Consider the following 20,326-nt stretch of genomic DNA (forward strand, 5'->3'; position numbering starts at 1 on the left):
TACAATATATTACAAGGTTACAAAATATAACAAAATAGCCTGAATAAACACAAAACACTGTAGTTATACATTTTCCAGTATATTACACATAATTAAATAGTTGAAGTTGAGGTGCTTCATATCATGTTGGCTTTATTTTTTCTGTAGAGGATGTGCTGCGGTGTGTATTTGTGTGCTTTAGATGGAGGAATTGTACTGCAAGTTAGCCACAGGCAGAAATGATTTCCTGTGTCGGTCAGTGGTGCATTTAGGGTAATCCAAGTCTTTCACTGACTGTGCTCCTGTGACTGGACCTCATGGAGTGGCTGGGAGGTACTGTCTGGCATTGTCCTTATCTTGGACAACAATACTCAGATATGCTGCATGATGTTGGTACCAACAGGCCCAAGAAAATATCCGCGCACCAATAATCCCCAGCAGCCTTAATCAATGATACATCATCTGAATGTTGCAGCAGAATTCCCATCAGACCAGGAAACATTTTTTAAATCTTCTGTTGTCCAGTTTTGATGATCTTGAGTCAATTCTAGCTTGATGTGTTCTCCTGCTGCTGTTGCTCGTCTGCTACATTTCACTGTGGATTCAAGGATGTTCTGCATTTCTTTGTCTTCTCTGAGTCACTGTTGCCTTCCTATCAGCTTGAAACAGTCTGATTATTCACCTCTGAAATCACCGAGACATTTTCCCCAAGAGAACTGCTGCTCCGTGGATATTTTATCCTTTTCATTCAATTCTCTCAGCTGGAAATTCAACACGGCATCTTGACCATTCCTACATGGATAAATTTACTGATTTGCTGCAATGTGACTGGCTCATTAGATATTTCTGTTAAAGAGCAGTTGAAAAATAAAGTGGGCGGTGAGTGTATTTATGTCACAAGACGCACCTCAGACACCATCCTGAAGAGAACAAAGCTTCTGGAGACAAACTGTTTTATGCTTGATTACGACTGAGCTGCGTGTGAATGATACATTTGTGTACTTGCACGTGCTGTGGCTCAAAATAAGAGTTTAATAATGAGGGGCAGAAAAATAAAAACAAAATATACTGAAGGAAAACAGCAGCTGCAGTAAAGGATCCAAATAACTGAGGGTTGGAGTGTGTTTTGTGGCTGATGTTGCTCAGGGGGGATTAATTTTCTGACTTCAAATGTCACTCTGAAAGGTCACCTCTGCAAAGACCTGAAAGAACTTGTTGGAACAGATTTAACTTGACGTGTCTTTACCGAGACGGCAAAGAAAAACCTCAGCCTTCAGAAAAGGCTTTGTAAGGGCTGTATATAGCATGTACCGCTCATTTGTAAAGGTGTGCATTATAATGAGTCTCCTGCTGCTCAGTTTGAAACTTACCATCAAACTCCTGATATAAAATTAGGCCTTAATTCATTGCTGATTCATTCAGAGATTACAAAAAACCTCAATCGGGCAATTAAATAAAATTATTACCAGCAAGATGATTTTATGTCTCAGTTCTGAGCTCCGTTCGGTCGAGTCGCTCGTTAGGAAAAGGTCACACAAGCAGCTCAGGGAAAGACTTTGTACTGCGATACAGACAAACTCATCCCCAGGTTTTATATTTATTTAGGTTTAATGAAATGCAAAAAAAAGGTTGCTTAAAAAGGAGAACTGGAGATATTAATACAGCAAAATGTTGAGAAACAAGGCATCCGTTATTTCTAAGTTGATGCTGGACTAATAAGGTCATTTTATGTGTATTTATTCTTCACATTTTTACCACTGTACATTAATTTTTGTTGGGATTGACATTCTTACTCCGACAAAGGACGACACAGAGCAGTTGAGGTTATATTTCGTGACTAAAAATTAGTCACAAAATAAAAATTTAATTGAATATTCGTCCAAATAAAAGAAATGAAACAACAACTTCTGGTTGCTTTAAATGGCTGCAGCATTACATCAAAAGAAAAAGAAGGCTGTTGGGTTCATCTTCAAACACGTTACTCTGAAGCAACAAATATCTGCTGAATGTAACTGATACACTGCACAGCTGTACACAAGCAATCAACACTTCACTACCTCACATTACTGCACACACAATGTGTGATATCTCACAGTTTTAATAATGGGATTTAAAAAAACAGCCAATAAATGTGGCTTAATGTTTCTCTGCAGTACACTGAAGCGCACAAGTTATTGCGTTCAGCTTGAAGATTTTTACAGCTTATGAACTTTCAAATGTCACAGGCGATCGCTCCTCCGCTGACATTTTTCCTTAAAAATGGCATACTGTAGATATAAACAAACAACAAAATAAATATTGAGCCATTTCATGCATGGTTCACAACGCAAGTGGGAGTGGAACACGTCATTTAATGCAACAGAAAACTATACAATATACAACAACACCCAGTTTTATTTCGCATGGTTTGTGGTTTTACATCTGCAAAGATTTGAGATAAACATCTGCATCATGTTTTTAAAGAAGACTTCATATAACTTTTTTATATTATAGGTTGACAGATGTTCATATTCAAATGCACTCACTGACCTCCTTATTAAGGGTTCACAAATATTAGCCAATCACATGGAAGTGACTCGATGCATTTAGGGATGTAGATATGATCAAGGCGACCTCCTTAAGTTCAAACCGAGCATCACAATGTGGAAGAGATGTGATTTAAGTGACTTTGAACGTGATATTGTTTGTTTCAAAAAATGCTGATCTCCTTGGATTTATTCCCATTAAACTCTCTTAAGGGTTTACAGAGAATGGTCTGAAAAAGAAAAAATATCCAACGAGCTGCAGTTCTCTGGGTGAAAATGTCTTATTGATTTCAGGGGTCAAAGGAGAATAGTCAGGCTCATTTAAGTTAATAGGAAGGCATTATTAATTCAAATAACTCATTACAGCCCAGGTCTGCAGAAGAGCATCTCTGGATGGGCTACAGCAGCAGAAGACCACACTAGGTGCCACTCCTGTCAGCTAAGGACAGGAAACTGAGGCTGGTTCAATGGGTTCTAATTTCTGCTGGACCCTTTGACTAGTAGGATCAGAAATTGGCATAAACATGAGCATAAGAATGCATCCTGTGTTGTATCAATTGTTCAGGCTGCTGGTGGTTTAATGGCGTGGGCGATTTTTCCCTTAAAACCACCAGAGCATCATTTAAACACCCAAGCCTACCTGAGTATTGTTGCTTAACATGTCCATCCTATTATGACACCATGTATCTATCACTGATGGCTGCTTCCAGCAGGATAGCACACCATGTCACAAAGCTCAGATCATCTCAGGTGTTTTCTTGAACATGACAATGAGATCACGGTACTCACATGGCCTCCACAGTCACCAGATCTCAATCCAGCAGCTTTGGGATGTGTTAGAACATCATGGATGTGCAGCTGATCTGCAGCAACTCTGTGATGTTGTTGTATCATTGTGAAGAGAAATCTCTGAAAATTCTTACTAGTATCTTTTTCCATCAAACTCGGTTTAACTCAGTACTAGTATGGTGTACATAACAAAGTTGCTCGTGAGTGTATGTTTTTTTTGCCTTTCTATTTTTGTGCAGCGCTGAGATCAACTCATCATACATTTCCTCATACAGTAACATATGGCAGGCACAGCCTGCAACACTAAGCAGTGGTTTTAGTTTATCCATAACATCTGCTTGTATTTTAACAGATATGATTTATACAGTTACATTTTGGTAACCCTGACCACATGTAAGGCCAAAACAAAAGTTTTCAAAATTTTGAAACTTGAAAAGTTTTAAATGTGTTCTTTGTTTTCTGATTGTCTAGAATTGGGGAGAACAATGTATGAAGAACCAAAATTACATATTCTGACTGTTTAGACTTTGGTTTGGGGTCATCACGACAACTTAGACCTCAGAGGATCTTTAATTCATTTAATTCAGGTACTATTATGATATAATAATTTTCTATCATGTTACTGAACTCAAAAGTGGCTCAAATCCTGCCAAAGCATGGGCGTGAAGTTCATGAACACCGATTGGTTCAGACGGTCGTTACATTTGTGCTCCTGCTGCTCTGGCTGCGCAGCTCTGTGGGAGCGGAGCAGCACAGAAGCTGCTTTTTGAAGTGTTTCCTGAAGCGTTTGCTCATCAGGTACAGAGCAAATGGGTTCACACAGGAGTTGGTGAAGGCCAAGATGCGAGCGCACACGCTGGCGATGAAGTGGCCCAGCGACGTGTCCACCTGGTTGTAGTGGTAGGAGCGGTACAGGTAGATCACATGACTCGGGAGCCAGCAGAGCGCAAACAAGCCGACAAACACAAGCACAGTTTTAGCCAGACGCTTCCTGGACCTGATCTGACAGGAGAGGAGAGAGAGGAGACAGTAAGTTCTGCATCAAATGGATGGATGGGTGGAGCTTTAGGTCTGAAAAGTAGAGCCAAATGATTCTATGCAATGGCCAGCAGGGGGCGACTCCTCTGGTTTAAAAGAGAAGTTTGCCTGTGAGGAGATTACCTAACTTTGCCCTGAAATTATAACCTCGGTGAACACTTTCCTGATAAAGTTTTGGCCTCAGTCGCTTGTTTAAGGTGTTTTTGAGTCTTTCATGATATGTACTTTATAAATGAGGATCTAATTTAGAGTAAAAGAAGCAATAAAGCAAGGTGTGCTGTAGAGAATCATTTGGCATTAACAGTTTGACTTGTGGAGAACTTATTGTTCAGTGAAGCTATCACATTCGCAGTCTGTGCGTGGCCTGTCTACATGCAGAAACTGTATGTTGTCAGATGGGCACAGTGTCAGAAATATGTGGTGCAGCTGGTCTGTAGATACTCCAGGTTGTGCTGCTGCTGGTCCATCAGTCAGCTGAGGAGAAGAGTGAAAGACAAAGTGTTCACTCCTGCCTCTGTCTCTGTTTTTCATGCTGTATTTTGTTTGACTGCATCACAGCAAGACGGTCCTGGGTTTGAATCCACCATCTGGTCGGGACCTTTCTGTGTGGAGTGGGGAGAACCCACACAGACATGAGACACAGTTTATCCCTGTGTCTGTGTGGGTTCTCACAGGTACTCCTGCTTCCTCCCCCAGTCCAAAGACATGCAGTTAGTGAGGTTGGTTTACTTGGTGATTCTAAATTGCTCATAAGAGTGAATGTGAGAGTGAATGGTTGTCTGTCTCTCAGGCCGGTGATCTGTCCAGGGTGTACCCCGCCCCTCGCCCTATAGTATCAGGGATACACAGCAGCACCCTGGTAGAGTAAGAACTGGATCAACACAAGCCTGAATAGAAAAAAAATATTTTGTTCACATTTCTGGTGAACTTTGCTGTTGCTCCCATCCCTGTCACCCCGATATGTTGACTAATCACAGCATCATCCATGCTGAGCAACATTTGGGATTTTTGAGTACATTTGCGTTGGTTGAAAACCCTCTGAATAGGCTCTATGTACGCAAATACATATGAATATTGGACACAGTCACTGTAGCATAAATGGATCATGAATGTGAAGTTGTCACACTTGGTTTCACAAAACTAGGATGGCAAAGGCCAGAACTTTTAAATTGAAGCTTCAAAACAGGACTTTACTAAGCAATTAACCCAGTGTGTAACACCATTACAAAGGCCTCATTAGACATAAAAGTCTACAGTCCAAGGTTGTGTTTGTGTTTTTGTGAACTGAAGGGAAGTTTTCACTTTGGCAGATAAAAAAGTGAATTTCTTTTTCTTTTTTTAAATTTGCACTAAACCTTAATTTTCAACTATAATTTGCAGTTAATCAGGGGTTCAGGGACTCCTTTACTGGAAGACGTTACCAGGCAACCAGATGAGTAAAAGAAGAAAAAACCTTAGCCCCCGCCCCTCACAAAAAAACCCCAACAATGTGTTTTCAGACAGTTGCCAGCAATTACTTTCATTATCAGCACATCCTAATTTTTTCTTTAATAACTGTTTGATTTTAGTGCATTGAGTGAAAAATGTCCTTCATTCACTGAGACCCAGTTTAACATCTTCAAAGTGCTCAGCAAACTCAGAGATGTGGTTCAGTATCTGACAAATTTGAGAATTTGGAGTATTATGATAGACGAGTAAGATGACCTGATGGTTAGTGTGAATCATGTCCACAGTTTCTTTCTCTTTGTCTCTGTTGGCTTTGAAATAAAGACAAATTAGTCCACCTCTAATCGCCTTTCAGCCAACTAACTGACCTCTGACTGATCCTTGGGCTCCCAGTGCAGGTTAGTTTCTGGGTTTTTGGAGTAGGAATGAAACTTTAATGGACAGTGGGGATCAGTAGGGTCCCAGCAACAAATGCTCCAGCTCCTGAAGATGTTAATCTGGATAAAATTTGCCAATTAAAGTGAATTAAGACTTTGGATACAGCTGTTACCCCTGCACCCAGTGGTAAGCTAATTAATTGTGTGAAGCCCTGTGAGTCCCGTGTCTAATCTTCTCAGATCAGAACAGAATGATCCTCAAAAAGAAAATAAAAAACAGCAAAAAGATGAATCTATTCTGCATTTCAGAGCAGAATAAGAAGAGCTCGGGGTCTGACCTGCTTCTGAAAGTGCAGGTGTCCCTCGGCGGGGATGTCCGCGGAGCTTCTGACCAGACTGCGAGCGATGAAGCAGTAGTAGACAGATATGATGAAGAGGGGCATGATGTAGAAGATGAGGAATGAGGCGGTGGAGTGGATCTTCGGGTGGAGCTCCCCCGCGTGAGGGTAAGGGGCGCAGGTCACAAACGTCTCATTGGTGTGGCTGGTGGTGAAGGTGTGCAGGTCGGAGAAGACGGCTTCGGGCACAGCCAGAGTCACCGAGAGCAGCCAGATCATCCCTGCGCGTAAACCGATGCTTAGAGCAGCACTGGACTTGTTGATGTCCAGCGGTTTGACGATAGCCTTGTACCTAGAGGAAGAAACAGCATTTGTGAATGAAGATGAGCTCAGTGCAGTTTCTTCATTACGCATGCAATCAAAAACAACCAAAAAAAAGAGAAACGATTATCTCATGGCTGATTTTTAACAGCAGGCACGGTTGATTTTTTTCTAATCAAACCAAATTATCTCTCTGTGGCAGAGAAAATGAAAGCAGGCTTTGAATGAAAGGAAGCAGAAGATGAGAAAAGCTCCTGTGGCGGAAGTCAGAATGCTAATTACAGCTGGTGTTAAACTGTGGCTCAGTGTTTTCCTACAAGATATCTTAATAGCAGCAAAGCAGTGAACAAACAGAAAAACACTTTGATGGCTACGCTGCAATCAGCTTGATTAACTGTCACGATCTTCCTGTGTCTTTATTAAATTTGCAGGATAATTAAACACACTGGAAACTAAAAGCGTCCTCGACATATTTTCAGACATTTGCTTCACTTCAATTTTCACCCGGAACCTGTTTTTGATCTTAGTTCAGCACAGTGACTAATAATCCTTGGACGTGGACTCATCTATGCACGTGTGAAATCAATATCTCAAAAAACAAACAAACAAAAAACCAAAAAAAAAAACCCAAACAAAGTAAACCCTTTTGGCAACTACAGGAGAATGAAAGAATATTTTTTAATGATTGGTTTAACCAACAAGAAAATGTTTTCTTTGTACTGAATTCATGATTTTCTGGGGCAACAAAGTCATTGTTTAATTCTCAAAGATCTGAGGAGAGCCTGACAGACAGATATTTTTCCATTTTTCTGCTCAGATCATTCTTTTTTCTTTTTCGCCTCTGACTCTGTGCAGGGGTACGGGCCCCCAAGTGTGAAACTTTATCTATATTTAATCAATCTATACAAATAATAGCGCACTTAGTATTCCAACAAGAGCCTGATGTTTATCGGGTTCCTCTAAAATCTCATTTAAACCAACAGAACCGATTCTTCATTTAACCCAGAGGATTCAGAGACACTGCAGTGGTGCATGCTTGTTGTTGCATGTGGGAAAATATGAACACTGAGCATGAGATTAATAGAGATTAGCTCAGGTTGCTTTCTAAATATAGATTTGTTTTTTCAAATATGTTAAACCATATACTGTTTTCATTTATTAAACAAATTGTTATTTATAAAATTCCTGCAGCATTTTAAAACATAAATCGAGAGAAAAAAAAAACATCTGCCTGGCACTGATTCTAAGAGCTATTTACAAAGAGGAGTTAACTGAACTACACAAACAGTCAAATAATCAAAATATTTTTTTGGAAGCAATTTGACTGTTTTAAAATTAGACTTTCTACAGCTTGTGTCTACAATGCTGGAGCCATGCGTAAAAGCGCATTTCCCTCCATCATTTGTAAGCATATTATCCTGCCGTTAACACAACAGCACAAAGAGTTATAGTAGCTCAGACTGGCTGTGTGACAGGTACCGGTCAGCGGAGAGAGCAGTGAGAGTGAACACGGAGACTCCCACAGAGGTGAGCTGGATGAAAGGGATCAGTTTGCATCCGACGCGGCCGAAGAGCCACTCGTCCACCAAGTACCGGCTGGCGTCCACCGGCGCGCAGGTCACCAGCAGCAGCAAGTCCCCCAGAGCCAGACTGGACAGGAATAAGTTGGGCACCGTCCGCATGGACCTCACCAACAGACACGTCTTCATTAAAGTGACGTTTCCAATCAGCCCCACGATGATGATGATCCCGTAGATAGCAGCGATGCCGATACCAGGGAGCCAGATGCTGAAGTGGTGCTGCTGCTCTCCCGCGGACTCCCAAAATACCCTGGAAACATTCAGGAGCAGAAGTGTGCTGTCCTCTGGGGTTAACAAGAACGACTCCTCCAGCGACATATCGGTGGTCTTCAGTCTACTATTTCAGTCCTAATAATCATGCCTTTGTCGGCTGCTTTTATAAACGATACTTCCCTGCTCACGCGTGCGTCACAGGCTTAAAGAATGGGGGGTATAGTGTGATCTGACAGAACACTTACCATTATGTGTTAAAGGCACTTAAAATCAACATATTCCTCACTCAGAGGCTGGGAGGGCTATTTACATGTTTACATACACATACTTTCTAAGTAGGAATCCAAGAATATGATTGATATGAAGGAATCAGCCTTTCAGTGAAGGCTGACACCAAAGGAGTGCGTAAAATTGAGGTTACGCTGCGCATTTGGTAACAGAATGATATCAAGATGCCTTAAAGATCAGTATAACTCACGACTTAACATCAACATAAAGAGATTTCACATATGCCATCAAGTGGATTTTTTCTAATCATACTGCTTAACAATTGACGTCTATTGGATGTGCTGTGGAATTCAATATGAAGCTATTAAAAACGTTAGGTTGGACAGCACTTGTAAAAGGAAAATGAATTATGTAGCTCAGCTACACAATATTTCGCCATTTTGTACTCAGCATAAATGATCTTTATTGAACATAACATGCTCTGTATATTGCTTATGTTCATGTGTGATGTTTTTCAGGAGGCGGCAATGTATGCCAATAACTCATACACCTACATCTCAACAGCTTCTTGTCACTTGGTCACTGTTTACATTATTTATCAAAAGACTGCTTCCTGATACAATCTGTACAACATTCCTCTCTTTTTCTTTGGATGGTGTTTTCTTGTCAAGCTGCAAACAAAACACGGTTAAATATTTAAACAGTTATTTTCTTCTGGAAATACATCAAAGTTGGACAAAGTCCAGCTTCTGGATTGTCATATTGGCTTCATTTCGGCTTCTTAAATAGGGAGATAACACGTATACTTACGACAAAATGTCACCATATATCATCCAATATGTCCCGCTTTTAAGACCTATGCAGTGCCTCTATCTGGCTCTGAACCAGGCCTTATATTTCATGCTGCTGAAATCATCATTTACATATTCACGTGTTACTGATGACTCAGCAGCTTTATGGTCTCCTCAGTGTAGGAGGAGAGCTGTTAATTTGACCAGCTAGTGAAGGTCACATCTTTCAAAGTTTTCTGTTCCCCCTTATTTTCCAGGTAACTTTTCATCATCACTATTGTGATGGAGATTTTTATGATTCTGCTTTTTCTCTGTGTCAAACTGACCTCACTGAGTGAAACTCAATAATCTTTCAGATGTATCACGCTGATGTACGAGGTAGCGTTTGCACACAATATTCTGAGTGTGCTATCTGACCATGACAGATTGAAAGGTTTTCTCTATATTATGACTTTACAGAGGTGTGCACAGAGTGCTGTCAGGCTGTGTGTACTGTTGTTTGAGCCTTTTACAAATGTAAAGAAAACTCATAAAGCTGACTGTGCAAAAGTCTTAAAATCGCCTCTGTCAGTGCGCCCCAGGGCAGCTGTGGTTACAATGTAGCTTGCCATCACCAGTGTGTGAATGTGTGTGTGAATGGGTGGATGACTGAATGTAGTGTAAAGCGCTTTAGGGTCCATAGGGACTAAGTAAAGCGCTATACAAATACAGGCCATTTACCATTTAAAATAGATGTTCTAGCACCAACTGCCACAGAAATTACTCTTTTCATTGGTTGTATCTCGCTTAGAAATGTCTTTCTGCGTGCAAATCCTCCACCAGTCTTCTTCAGCAGGGCTCTCTCTGCTGAAGCTCTGCATGTGCCACTGCTGTACATGCTCTGTGACACAATCTTTTATGCAGTGTGAGCAGGTGTCGAGAATCTTTGACTAAGGTGTAGATAGGAAAAGTACTTCAAAATAAAAGCATGCAAAATATATACAAACACGCATAAAAGCATACTATAAAGCTAAACCAATAAAAGACACAATAAAGCAGTAAAACTACTTATATTCTGTAACAAAGGCAACCTGGCTGTGTGCACTGAGATTTATTTCAAATTTCCACAACAAATGTGATGACAGAACTGGGATCCCATCTGGAGTCTGAGATGGGCAGTGACTGGTTATTCTGGAAAAGTTTTGTGAGCCTCTGCCTTGGAAAGTTAAGAGATGAAGAGATCTTACCTTTTTTTTTTTTTAACCCCAGACCAGCTCCACAAGGATCTCCAGGAATGGACTGTGTTGTTCTCAGAGGTGAGATATCTGAAAATAATTGCTGTATTTTTTTTATATATATATATATATTCTTAGGTTGCCCTAAGGTTTACTGCTGTTGTGACTGTTTCTCTTGGTTGAGAGTCTAGATTTGTGTTGAAAACACTGTAGTAGAGATGAAGACCAGACTAGGAATTTGTGAGCAGGGGAAATAAGTATGGTAAAGAAAAGCCAGTGGATTACATGGCTCCAAATGTGGTTTCATGTGCAGGAATAATATGGAGATGGAGCAGTGCTATACATGTTCGGTTAAAGCATTTTAGGTTTCCACAAGGAGGAACATTCAGCAGGACATAGCTAATAGGCTCTTAAATGACCTGGCCACAGCAGACCACATACATTTGGCTACGACATTTAGTGTTGTGAGTCTGTCTATACTGACAAGTTACAAAAAAAGGGGAAGAAAGGGAAATGAAAGTACAGTTTACAGACCGATAAAGGCACCATTGATGTACCATTTGATGCCAAAAACATTAAATGGGAGAATCAAAGTCACAATACTGATTTAGGCTTTAATGATGGTGCTGAACCATTCTTTCAAAAAAGGACTAAAACCATATAATCCTATCCCTGGATCTGAACTCTATATAGTCTGAAGAAGCTTTTAAAAAGTGGCTTTTATCAGGTAAAGCTCGATACGGACCAGAGTATGAACACAAGAAATGTGCGAATGCAAGATTTAAATGTGCGGTGTGCTTTATTAAAAGAAATGAGCATGCCATGAGGGCAAACTCCATGCACAAAAAGCTGCTGCAGAATAATTTGTATGAATTTTGGAAAGAGGCTGTTAACAATAGTAAGAGGCCTCTGGCAGCCAGTCCTGATGGGATTTCTGGGGCTGAAAATGTTGTTGAAATGTGGAGAAAAGCTTTGTAGGGAATTTCCTAACTGTGTTAAAAGCGATAAGTTTAATGTTGGTGAGGTTTCTAACAATGAGTGTGTTGTTAGGCGGGATGAAGTGTGCTGTGCTGTTGAGAACTTGGCAGGGAACAAAGCATGGAGCCCTGATCTGTGCAGAAGAATCTCAGCATTACTCACATTGTATTGTTAATGCGTGGCGTCCTACCAGACTACATGTTAACTGTTCTGTTGGTACCAAATGGAACATTTTCACAGACAAAACTGGTTAAGTAAAATCCAGCCCAGAAAACTACAGGCCAGTTGCTCTGACTAGCATGCTGTCAAGGCTTCGAGAATATAAAACCACTAATATTCAGCTTGGTTTCAGAAATAAACACAGCACTGATGTGTGCATACAGGCTCTGAAAGAAGTTCTTCTAATACACAGCAGATAAGACAGCACTATTGATTCAATTAAAAGCATTTTGTTGTATTATTCATGGTAAATTAGTACCAGTTACAAGAATGCTACTCACATCAAACTAAGCAAATCTGATGGGGTTAGAAAACTCTGGGGTTCAGCGAGGTGGGATATTGTCTGTCAGCTGTTCAGTTCAGCTTATTTAGAGATGATCTTTCTAAAACACCAAACAAGCAGGATACTGGATCGTGATGGAAGAGAGCCTTTTTAGTCATTTGATGTTTGCTGATCTTGACGGCTTGCAGCAGCTGCAGTTTGATTTTGAATTCAACCCTTAAAAATAATGTAGTAATGATCGCTTCAGCTAAGGTGGACTGGAGGCAAATATTCAGTGAGGTGACTAAAGTTAGATATTTGGGTCACATCATCAGGGATGATCTCCGTGATGATGATGATGATGATGATGATGATGATGCACCCTTGTGGTAAACTGTATGCAGCAGCAAATGCACTAGTCTGTAAATTCCATATGATGGATGATGTTTTTAGAGCACATACTCATACAGTGCAAATAAATGATATGAAAGTTGATGGGTGGCATATAATGATGCATTCAGGATCTTGGTTGTTGTGCTCAGAGGTCACATTTGACAAGTGTAACCTAAATGTGATACGAATGTTCCCTTTCATGGGTTGCTTACAAATCTTACACAGAAATTTACATGTCGGTTAATTCAGTGTGTTTTGTCCTCATGTCGTCTTTTATTAATTTTCTGTTCTTTTATATTCAAATGGACTACAGTGTCTGAAATAAAGTTTCTCTAATGTAGTTGGAAGGGAAAAAACATAATAGAATACAGGAGATAAAAGCCAAGAAAAATATGAAAGATTTTATTGAAATGCAAAATCACCTGAAGACATTAAGTGTGTGGAAATGTGACGCAGGGACAGAGAGAAATCTAAAGAAGAGCTCAGGAAAAGAGAAAAGAGGAAAGGATGAAACCTATAAATTCTGGTCACGGCTCTCCTCGGGCTAGTCAGAATGGTCACACTGAGGCTCTGAGCAAAGTCTTGACCTCCACTGCCTCCACCACCACCATACAACAAAAGATGGACAGCTCACAGCGGCAGCAGACTCTTCCAGTGATTCTTTACTGACCACAGCCCACCAGCAACGAGCCCTCATTGGAATGCACGACAACCACACCAGTGTTGAGTCCACCACACCAGTGTTGAGTCCACCACACCAGTGTTGAGTCCACCACACCAGACAACAACAAGTAGACCCTCCAGCTGCCCTACAAAAGTCCACAGTAGTCTTTGGCCCTGGTCAGAAGCTCAGATGAAAGAAGTCATGGCTCACGATTCGTTTCCCAAACGAGACTTCAGCACACAGTCTGGTTTGGGATGATGATGACAGGGAGGTGTACAGAGAGGTCATGTGAGGTCAGACAACATTCACCTTGAAAATAACCTCAGAGCAGAAGAAAGTGGACAAAGAGATCCACATGTAGGCCCTCGCTTTTGTTAAGGTCCGGGGTCTCTTACCCAATCCTTTTGGGCTTTTTGGACTTTTTCCTAGTGTCCCACCTTTTTGTGTAAAGCCTCCATCAGTGATGTTATTTCCTCTTTTTATTTTGGTGACCTGTGTCTAGTGTGTTTGGCATTTAGTTACTCTTACCTCATTACTTCATGCATTTATTGTCATCGTCATTGTCTCCCCTCGCCCTTTGTCAAATCATCCCACTAGGTGTGCTGTCCCTAGTGTTTTTCCTGTTTCACCTGTTTCTGGACTGCCTGTTACTTGTTCTTTTCTTGGAATAAATCCTAAACTTTATGTTCAACCTTCATCTACCTCATCCGTCATTAGAGCCCTGGCGTGCAGCTATTTACACATGTAATACCAGCTGCTCCCCACCTTGAAGACAAATTGACAGTTTCTAAGTCCCGTGTGTTCAACAACCTGCGGCGTTCACCCCGTCAGGGCATCAGGACAAGTGGTGAGAGAAAGTTTTACAGTGATGATAAACTTTGAACATGTACTTTTACTGTCTCCTTGTTGCCAATTAATCTATTAAAACCAGATAGATGTTTAAAAAAGTTATTAAAGTAAAAATAAAAATTTACACTAAAGTTTAGAGAAAAACTCAGTGAAATGATTTTATGAATTTAGAAAACCAACTAATATAAAATTAAAAAAAACAATACATACCTACACCTACGAGAACGTCCGTCCACTGCTTTCAAATGCTCTGTGTTTTTATTATATTACCTGTACTGAGTTTCCTAAATCCTGCCTGCAGTGCATGTCCTCCATAAAATCATATTTAAAAGGACCAAAACTAAACATTTTCAAACAATAAAAAATACACTGAACGTTTTCTAGAAACTAACTAAAAAAAACAACAACACGTAGACTGTCTCTTTGCACATACCTCTGGATGTACAAGGACAACTTCAGAAACAAATGCCTCGATATCACAAGCTCCTTGTAGTCAAAACATAAATGTGCAGCTCACATTTCAGCCTGTTTAGTGCACCAAGTCTGCTCCCTATGGGTCGCTGTCAAAGCATGACAGTGACAGATGGGAGGATTTTGGCTCGTTTACACGTGTTTGGTCAAATACAATGCAGTTCTGTGAAGCACTGCAGTGTTTAAATCCATGCATGTTGCTGCCCGTTGCTGTTGAAGTGGAAGAACATAAATGTGTTGCTATACTAAATGGGCCGTGCTCACCTCACCTCCCAGACGATTAGAGATGTGTGTAGGCCCCCAAGCAACCACTGTGAGATCGACATGTTGAAATACTGCAAAACTAATCTTACTGTGTTTTCCCAAAACACACATGATGTGACCCCCACACTGGGTGAACATCACATTTACAGGGAGAGCAGACGGGGAGAAGTAAAGTGCTCTCTTTCACCAAACACCAGGTCAGGGAGGAAAGTCTAAACTCTCATTGGCAAGGGAGACGTGCCAAGTGAGCTCTGCCTGCACTCTGAGCTCCAGCCATTGGCCCACTTTAGGGCTATAGAGCAGTAAGGTGTGATGGACTGACTTATCTGTGCTCTGACATGTCTTATTATTTCTCTCCATACATCAGTGTGACAAATGCACACCAAACCAGAGATGAAGGACATGCAAACTCAGGATCTTAAGGGAGATTTAGTCACCTCTATGAACTGAATATGGTGCCTCATTATGTTTGTCATTCAAAGTTTTTTGTCCTCTGTTCCGTTGATCGCTCGCCTCCCGCCCACTTCAACAAAAACACCTGACTGAGCCTGACCGGATCCCAACTTCTCATCTAGGCTGAGATACAGAATCTGATGTTTCAGAGCCTGCCTTCGTTTCTCCTTAGAGATCGCTACGCCTCAAGGAATGTCTGTGCCATACACAAAACCACCAACGTGCTTCCTGTGACTCACACACACACACACACACACACACACACACACACACACACACACACACACACACACACACACACACACACACACACACACACACACAGTGATGACCTACATTGAACCTGCCTGGATTTTTAGGTCTGTTGCTTGTGCCGTATTTGTGTAACAGTGTGATTAATGAATGATGGAAATAGAGGAGTGTGTTGGATTTTTTTGAAAAAGTCCAGGTGACCTTCATGAACAAAAATCTCCATATTATAATCTTTCAGATTACGACATGCTGATGTGCAAGTTATCTTTTGCACTCCATGTTATGACTGTATCCTGTGACCATGCCAGACAGATAAATTGTCTTCATAAAAATTCCAAGTTTACAGCCTCTCTTTGTCCTAGAAGCATCCGGACTGCTGTCATGCTGTCTGTGCTGTTGTTTGACCCCTCTGCAAAAGTGCACCGCGATTTGTTTCTGATTTCCGCAGCGCTATCCGAGGCCTCTGTCTCTCGCGCTGGAGACATAGAGGGAGGCATCACTTTCTGGGGCATCAGATGGGGCCATGTTGAGCCCCAAATCATTTTCTAATATAAATGCAAATTGAGTTGTCTTGTATCAATGCAGCAGATAAGACAGATGAAAATATGCTTCTCTGAGCACGACTCGAGCCACTTTAATTTTCCAGAACTTTACTAAAAATTGCCTCAAATGTTTTTTTCAAAGAACAAAATGGCTGCAGTGTTTGGTAATTCTCCGAATTACCCCCCCTTTCCGCCCAACCACAACTTCCACCCCCAGTGTGTGCATACGTTTCTGCTATTTGGAAAATGGCCATCAAAGTGCACTTGCAGTTGAACCGGGCTTTTATCTGAACTCCCAGAGAGAAACTCGCTCCAAGAAGCTGACATTAATTCCACCGCCGTAATAACTAGCTCGACCAAAAACAACGTTTTCTAAGCTCTGAGTGCAGCTGCATCCACTTTTGTTTTCTCTTGATGTTAAAGCAATCTCTTCTCCCGTGCGCCGTTTTAGGATAAATGCCCATAAAAAGCTTTGCCTTTGCTTAATTTAGATTTATGTCACTTCTACTTTGTCTTTTTTGGGGGGTAGAAAAGTAAAATTTAGTGGTGAAAATTTTGAATTAGTTCTATATTCATAAGATGGCCTTTACTTCCAAATTCATATCTCCTTGGCCTTCATCCTCTTTTTTTTAATCTCTTTGCATGCAAATGGTGGCAAAAAAGAGTCTGGTTTCAAATTAGAACGCTCAAAGCTTTTCACCATCACAATCTCGACTCTGATAAATACTCGAATCATCTTGGAAATGGCACACAGAGGGACAAAGCTGTAATGGACAGAGTGTGTGCCTAACACCTGTGACAGCCCTGAACATTTCACATATTTCTTGTAGGTTGAATAGAACAGATTAAAAAAGCAACAGTGCAGCTTTCTTTTAAGTCTGCATTTGCTGGGATTGCAGAAGAGTAAAAAGTGTGATAATACAGTAAATCGTGTTTTGGTAGTTTACTGCTGCAGGGCTGTTTTCCACCTCTGAACACTCACGCTGTCACTGAGAGTTAAATTGAACCTGTTGTGCTCATTTCCAACTCTGTATTTTGATTCTTAGACTCTACAGTGGCTCTGCATGACACCTGGATCAAAATAATCTTTCTGGCACTTGGACTTGACGCACCCCCCTTGGTTAATCTCCTGAGTGAAACAAGAGGTTTTAGCTCCTGAACCTTTAAGCCAGCCTCGGTCTGATTGGCCAAACAGGAGATGATGTCTACTCTCACAGATAACCGCCTGATACTGAGTGTTTGGTTTAGTATGAAGTCTTTGGATCTGTGCAGCAACACAGCTATGAAGTCGATAACTGCATGCACCCTCGCTTTTATACAGTTTATCTGAATTTCACTTCATACAGTGCACACAGAAACAAAAATAATGACACGTAAATCTTGAGTTTAAATATCATACTCATATTTACTGTTGGAACACATGAACCCTGTTTGTAGTATGCATATTTAGTTAATTTTTGTGTATTATATTCAAATTTCTTAAATTATTTCTATTCTTTCACCAGCGTTAGGGGTACCAGTTAGCTGTTGAGGTGACCTGGCATCCATAACTCTGAACTGGATAAGCAGAAGAAGATGGATGGATGGATGGGCTACACCAAGCATCACAGGAGGGTGGGTAATTAATCCATTCATCTTTATAATTTAGCTTAGGTATGTAACCAGTTGTGTCTGATTATAAGTTTGAAGTAACTGTTTTTGCGTCTTTGTTTGTTTGTTTGTATTTGTTTCACCTTGTGGGTCCGAGTGGTCAAATCAGCCAGTGTTTAAGTTCCCTTTGTCTCATGTTCTTAAATTGAAGAGAAGAAGGAACAGCTCACGCCCCAATCCCACATCATCCATCAGACATTTAGGAGGCAGTTTTATGGCATGGCTGTGTATGGCTGTGAGTGGAACCAGCCTATTAGAGCTTATTGATGATGTGACTGCCGACGGAAACAGCAGGATGATGTCTGAAATGTACAGTGCAATGGTCTCTGTTCAGATTGAGCCAAATGCTGCTAAATCTCTCTGGCCAAGTGCATAGTGATGCACAGCAATGTACAAAAGCAAATCAAGGCAAAGAAATGGGATATTCTTCAATCACTAAGTCAGTTGACTGGTCTCGGCCCGACAGAGGATGCGGCACAAACAAGCTACAGCTGAAGGTGGGTGAAATCAAGATCTAGCAGAGTATCTGAACTTCAAAAATATTTGTAATTCCCAAACATTTAATGCAGCATTTTTCTTAAACCCTTGAAATTACAGCTGAAAGTCTGCACTTCGATTACATCTCGATTGTTTGATTTAAATTCCACTGTGGTGACGTGTGATAAGAAAACACAACAGGTCCTCTTGAATGTTCACAAGATTGTTTTGTTAAAACTTTGGCTCTCGCTGCCAATAAAAGCTAACTAAGCAAAACTTTATTTACATTGTATTTGACTACAGCCTTTGTCAGAAAAGGAATGCAATTATTCGGACAATAACAACATAACAAACACCTCAAAGAATGTTTTAATTGAAATTGAGAGAGCTCCTTTATGAGACATCAGCAGCCATTACCAAAGTGGAATGAGACTATCAGTGTTTGCAGAAGCACTCGGACTCTTTACTGAAGGAAAAGTACAACAATGTATTTTATATATTAACATTTTCCACCATGATCTGCTGGAAAAAAAAAAGATTTTCTTCCTAATTAAACCAAGCGTAGCTCATTAAAAAGAAGACATTTTTCACACCAACTAGTTTTCCTTTGTATGCTGGATATTTGAATTCTTACAGAGGTTATAAATTTGTGCTCCCTCACTAATAAGCTAGTGTTCCTCCTATTTTAAATTGTGGTGTGGGTGTGAAATTTCCAGCTGGTGTGTCATTTGATTTTCTCACCTTTGTTTTGTAGAAAGTGAGCAAATGCAGTGAAATCTCTCTGTTAATTTCTGTCTTTTAATTGCTCTTTTGTGTTGTTGTTGTTTTTTCTGATCTTTTTGTATTCATTTTGTTTCTTTTGGACTTTTTCCCATACACCCTCTTGACTTTGGTTTGTTTCTCTGTGTGCATTTTGAGTCTCTGTGTAGTCACTTGGCGCCTATTATTGTGTTTGTATAATTCTGTTAGTTGATTTTACCAACCAATTCAATCTGAAGTGATTGGTGAAGCGAAGCTCCTGACCCAGTTAAGTAATCCTCTGCTCAGTGAACTCTCTGTCACAATTAACAGCGCCATGCGTCCTTCAGCACCATGGATAGCAGCCAGAGTGAGCCTGCGGGCTTTTGTCGCCACCTGCTGGTCAATATGATTAAGTGACATGAATGAGTTCACGTTGATGAACAGCAGAAGATATTAATATTAGTTATATTGACAAACATGGAAGCAGAACACATTATGCCTCATTCCTGTACCAACCAACATACTGGATATTTCCCAGTGGCCCCCAGGATTACAGGCCTGTGGCACTGACTTTCCATGTCATGAAGACCCTGGAAAGACTCATCCTTGACCAGTTCTGACCTATAGTCAGGCCACATCAGGATCCCCTTCAGTTCACTTACCAGCCCCACCTTGGAGATCAGGACCTGCTACGCCCATCTGGACCAGCAGGCAAGCACTTTGAGGGTCATGGTTTTTTTTTGTTTTTTTTTACTTTTCCAGCGCATTTAATACCATCAGGTCGATCCTCCTGGGTGATAAGCTGACAGCGATGCAGGTGGATGCCCTGTTTGTGTCCAGGATTGTTGATTACCTGACAGGAAGACCACAATAGGTGCATCTCCAACACTATGTTTTTGACAAGGTGATCAACAACACAGGGGCACCAAAAGGGACCGTCCTCTTCCCTTCCCTCTTCACCCTCTACACCACAGACTTCAGCCACTGCACATCTTCAGATGTTTTCTCATGACTCAGCGTAGCTGTGGTTGACTCCTTTGTCACATGGTGCAAGCAGAATCATCTGGAGCTCAACGTGACAAAGACCAAAGAATTGATTGTGGACTTTATGAGGACCAGGAAACCTCTGACCTCTGTTTCAATCCACAGGGTCAACGTGGACATTGTGGAGGACTATAAATATCTCGGATTACACATAGATAATAACCTGGACTGGGTTAAAACAGCTCCGCACTTTACAGGAAGGGCCAGAGTCATCTCTGTTTTCTGAGA

The 20,326-nt window shown here is 40.9% G+C and overlaps 1 protein-coding gene across 1 annotated transcript; it reads right to left on the reverse strand.

Moving 5' to 3' along the window:
* Positions 1 to 1,846: 1,846 nt before the first annotated feature.
* Positions 1,847 to 8,711, reverse strand: LOC120717376 (gastrin-releasing peptide receptor-like). Its single transcript, XM_040005317.1, has 3 exons — positions 8,293 to 8,711; positions 6,493 to 6,844; positions 1,847 to 4,295 (listed from the first exon to the last, which is right to left on the reverse strand). Exons 1-3 carry the CDS (start codon positions 8,709 to 8,711, stop codon positions 3,981 to 3,983), a joined length of 1,086 nt encoding a protein of 361 aa, XP_039861251.1. The 3' UTR covers positions 1,847 to 3,980.
* Between the last annotated feature and the right edge of the window lie 11,615 nt (positions 8,712 to 20,326).

The sequence above is a fragment of the Simochromis diagramma genome, unplaced genomic scaffold (genome assembly GCF_900408965.1).
Source record: "Simochromis diagramma unplaced genomic scaffold, fSimDia1.1 OVJJ01000501.1, whole genome shotgun sequence".
Classification (NCBI taxonomy): domain Eukaryota; kingdom Metazoa; phylum Chordata; class Actinopteri; order Cichliformes; family Cichlidae; genus Simochromis; species Simochromis diagramma.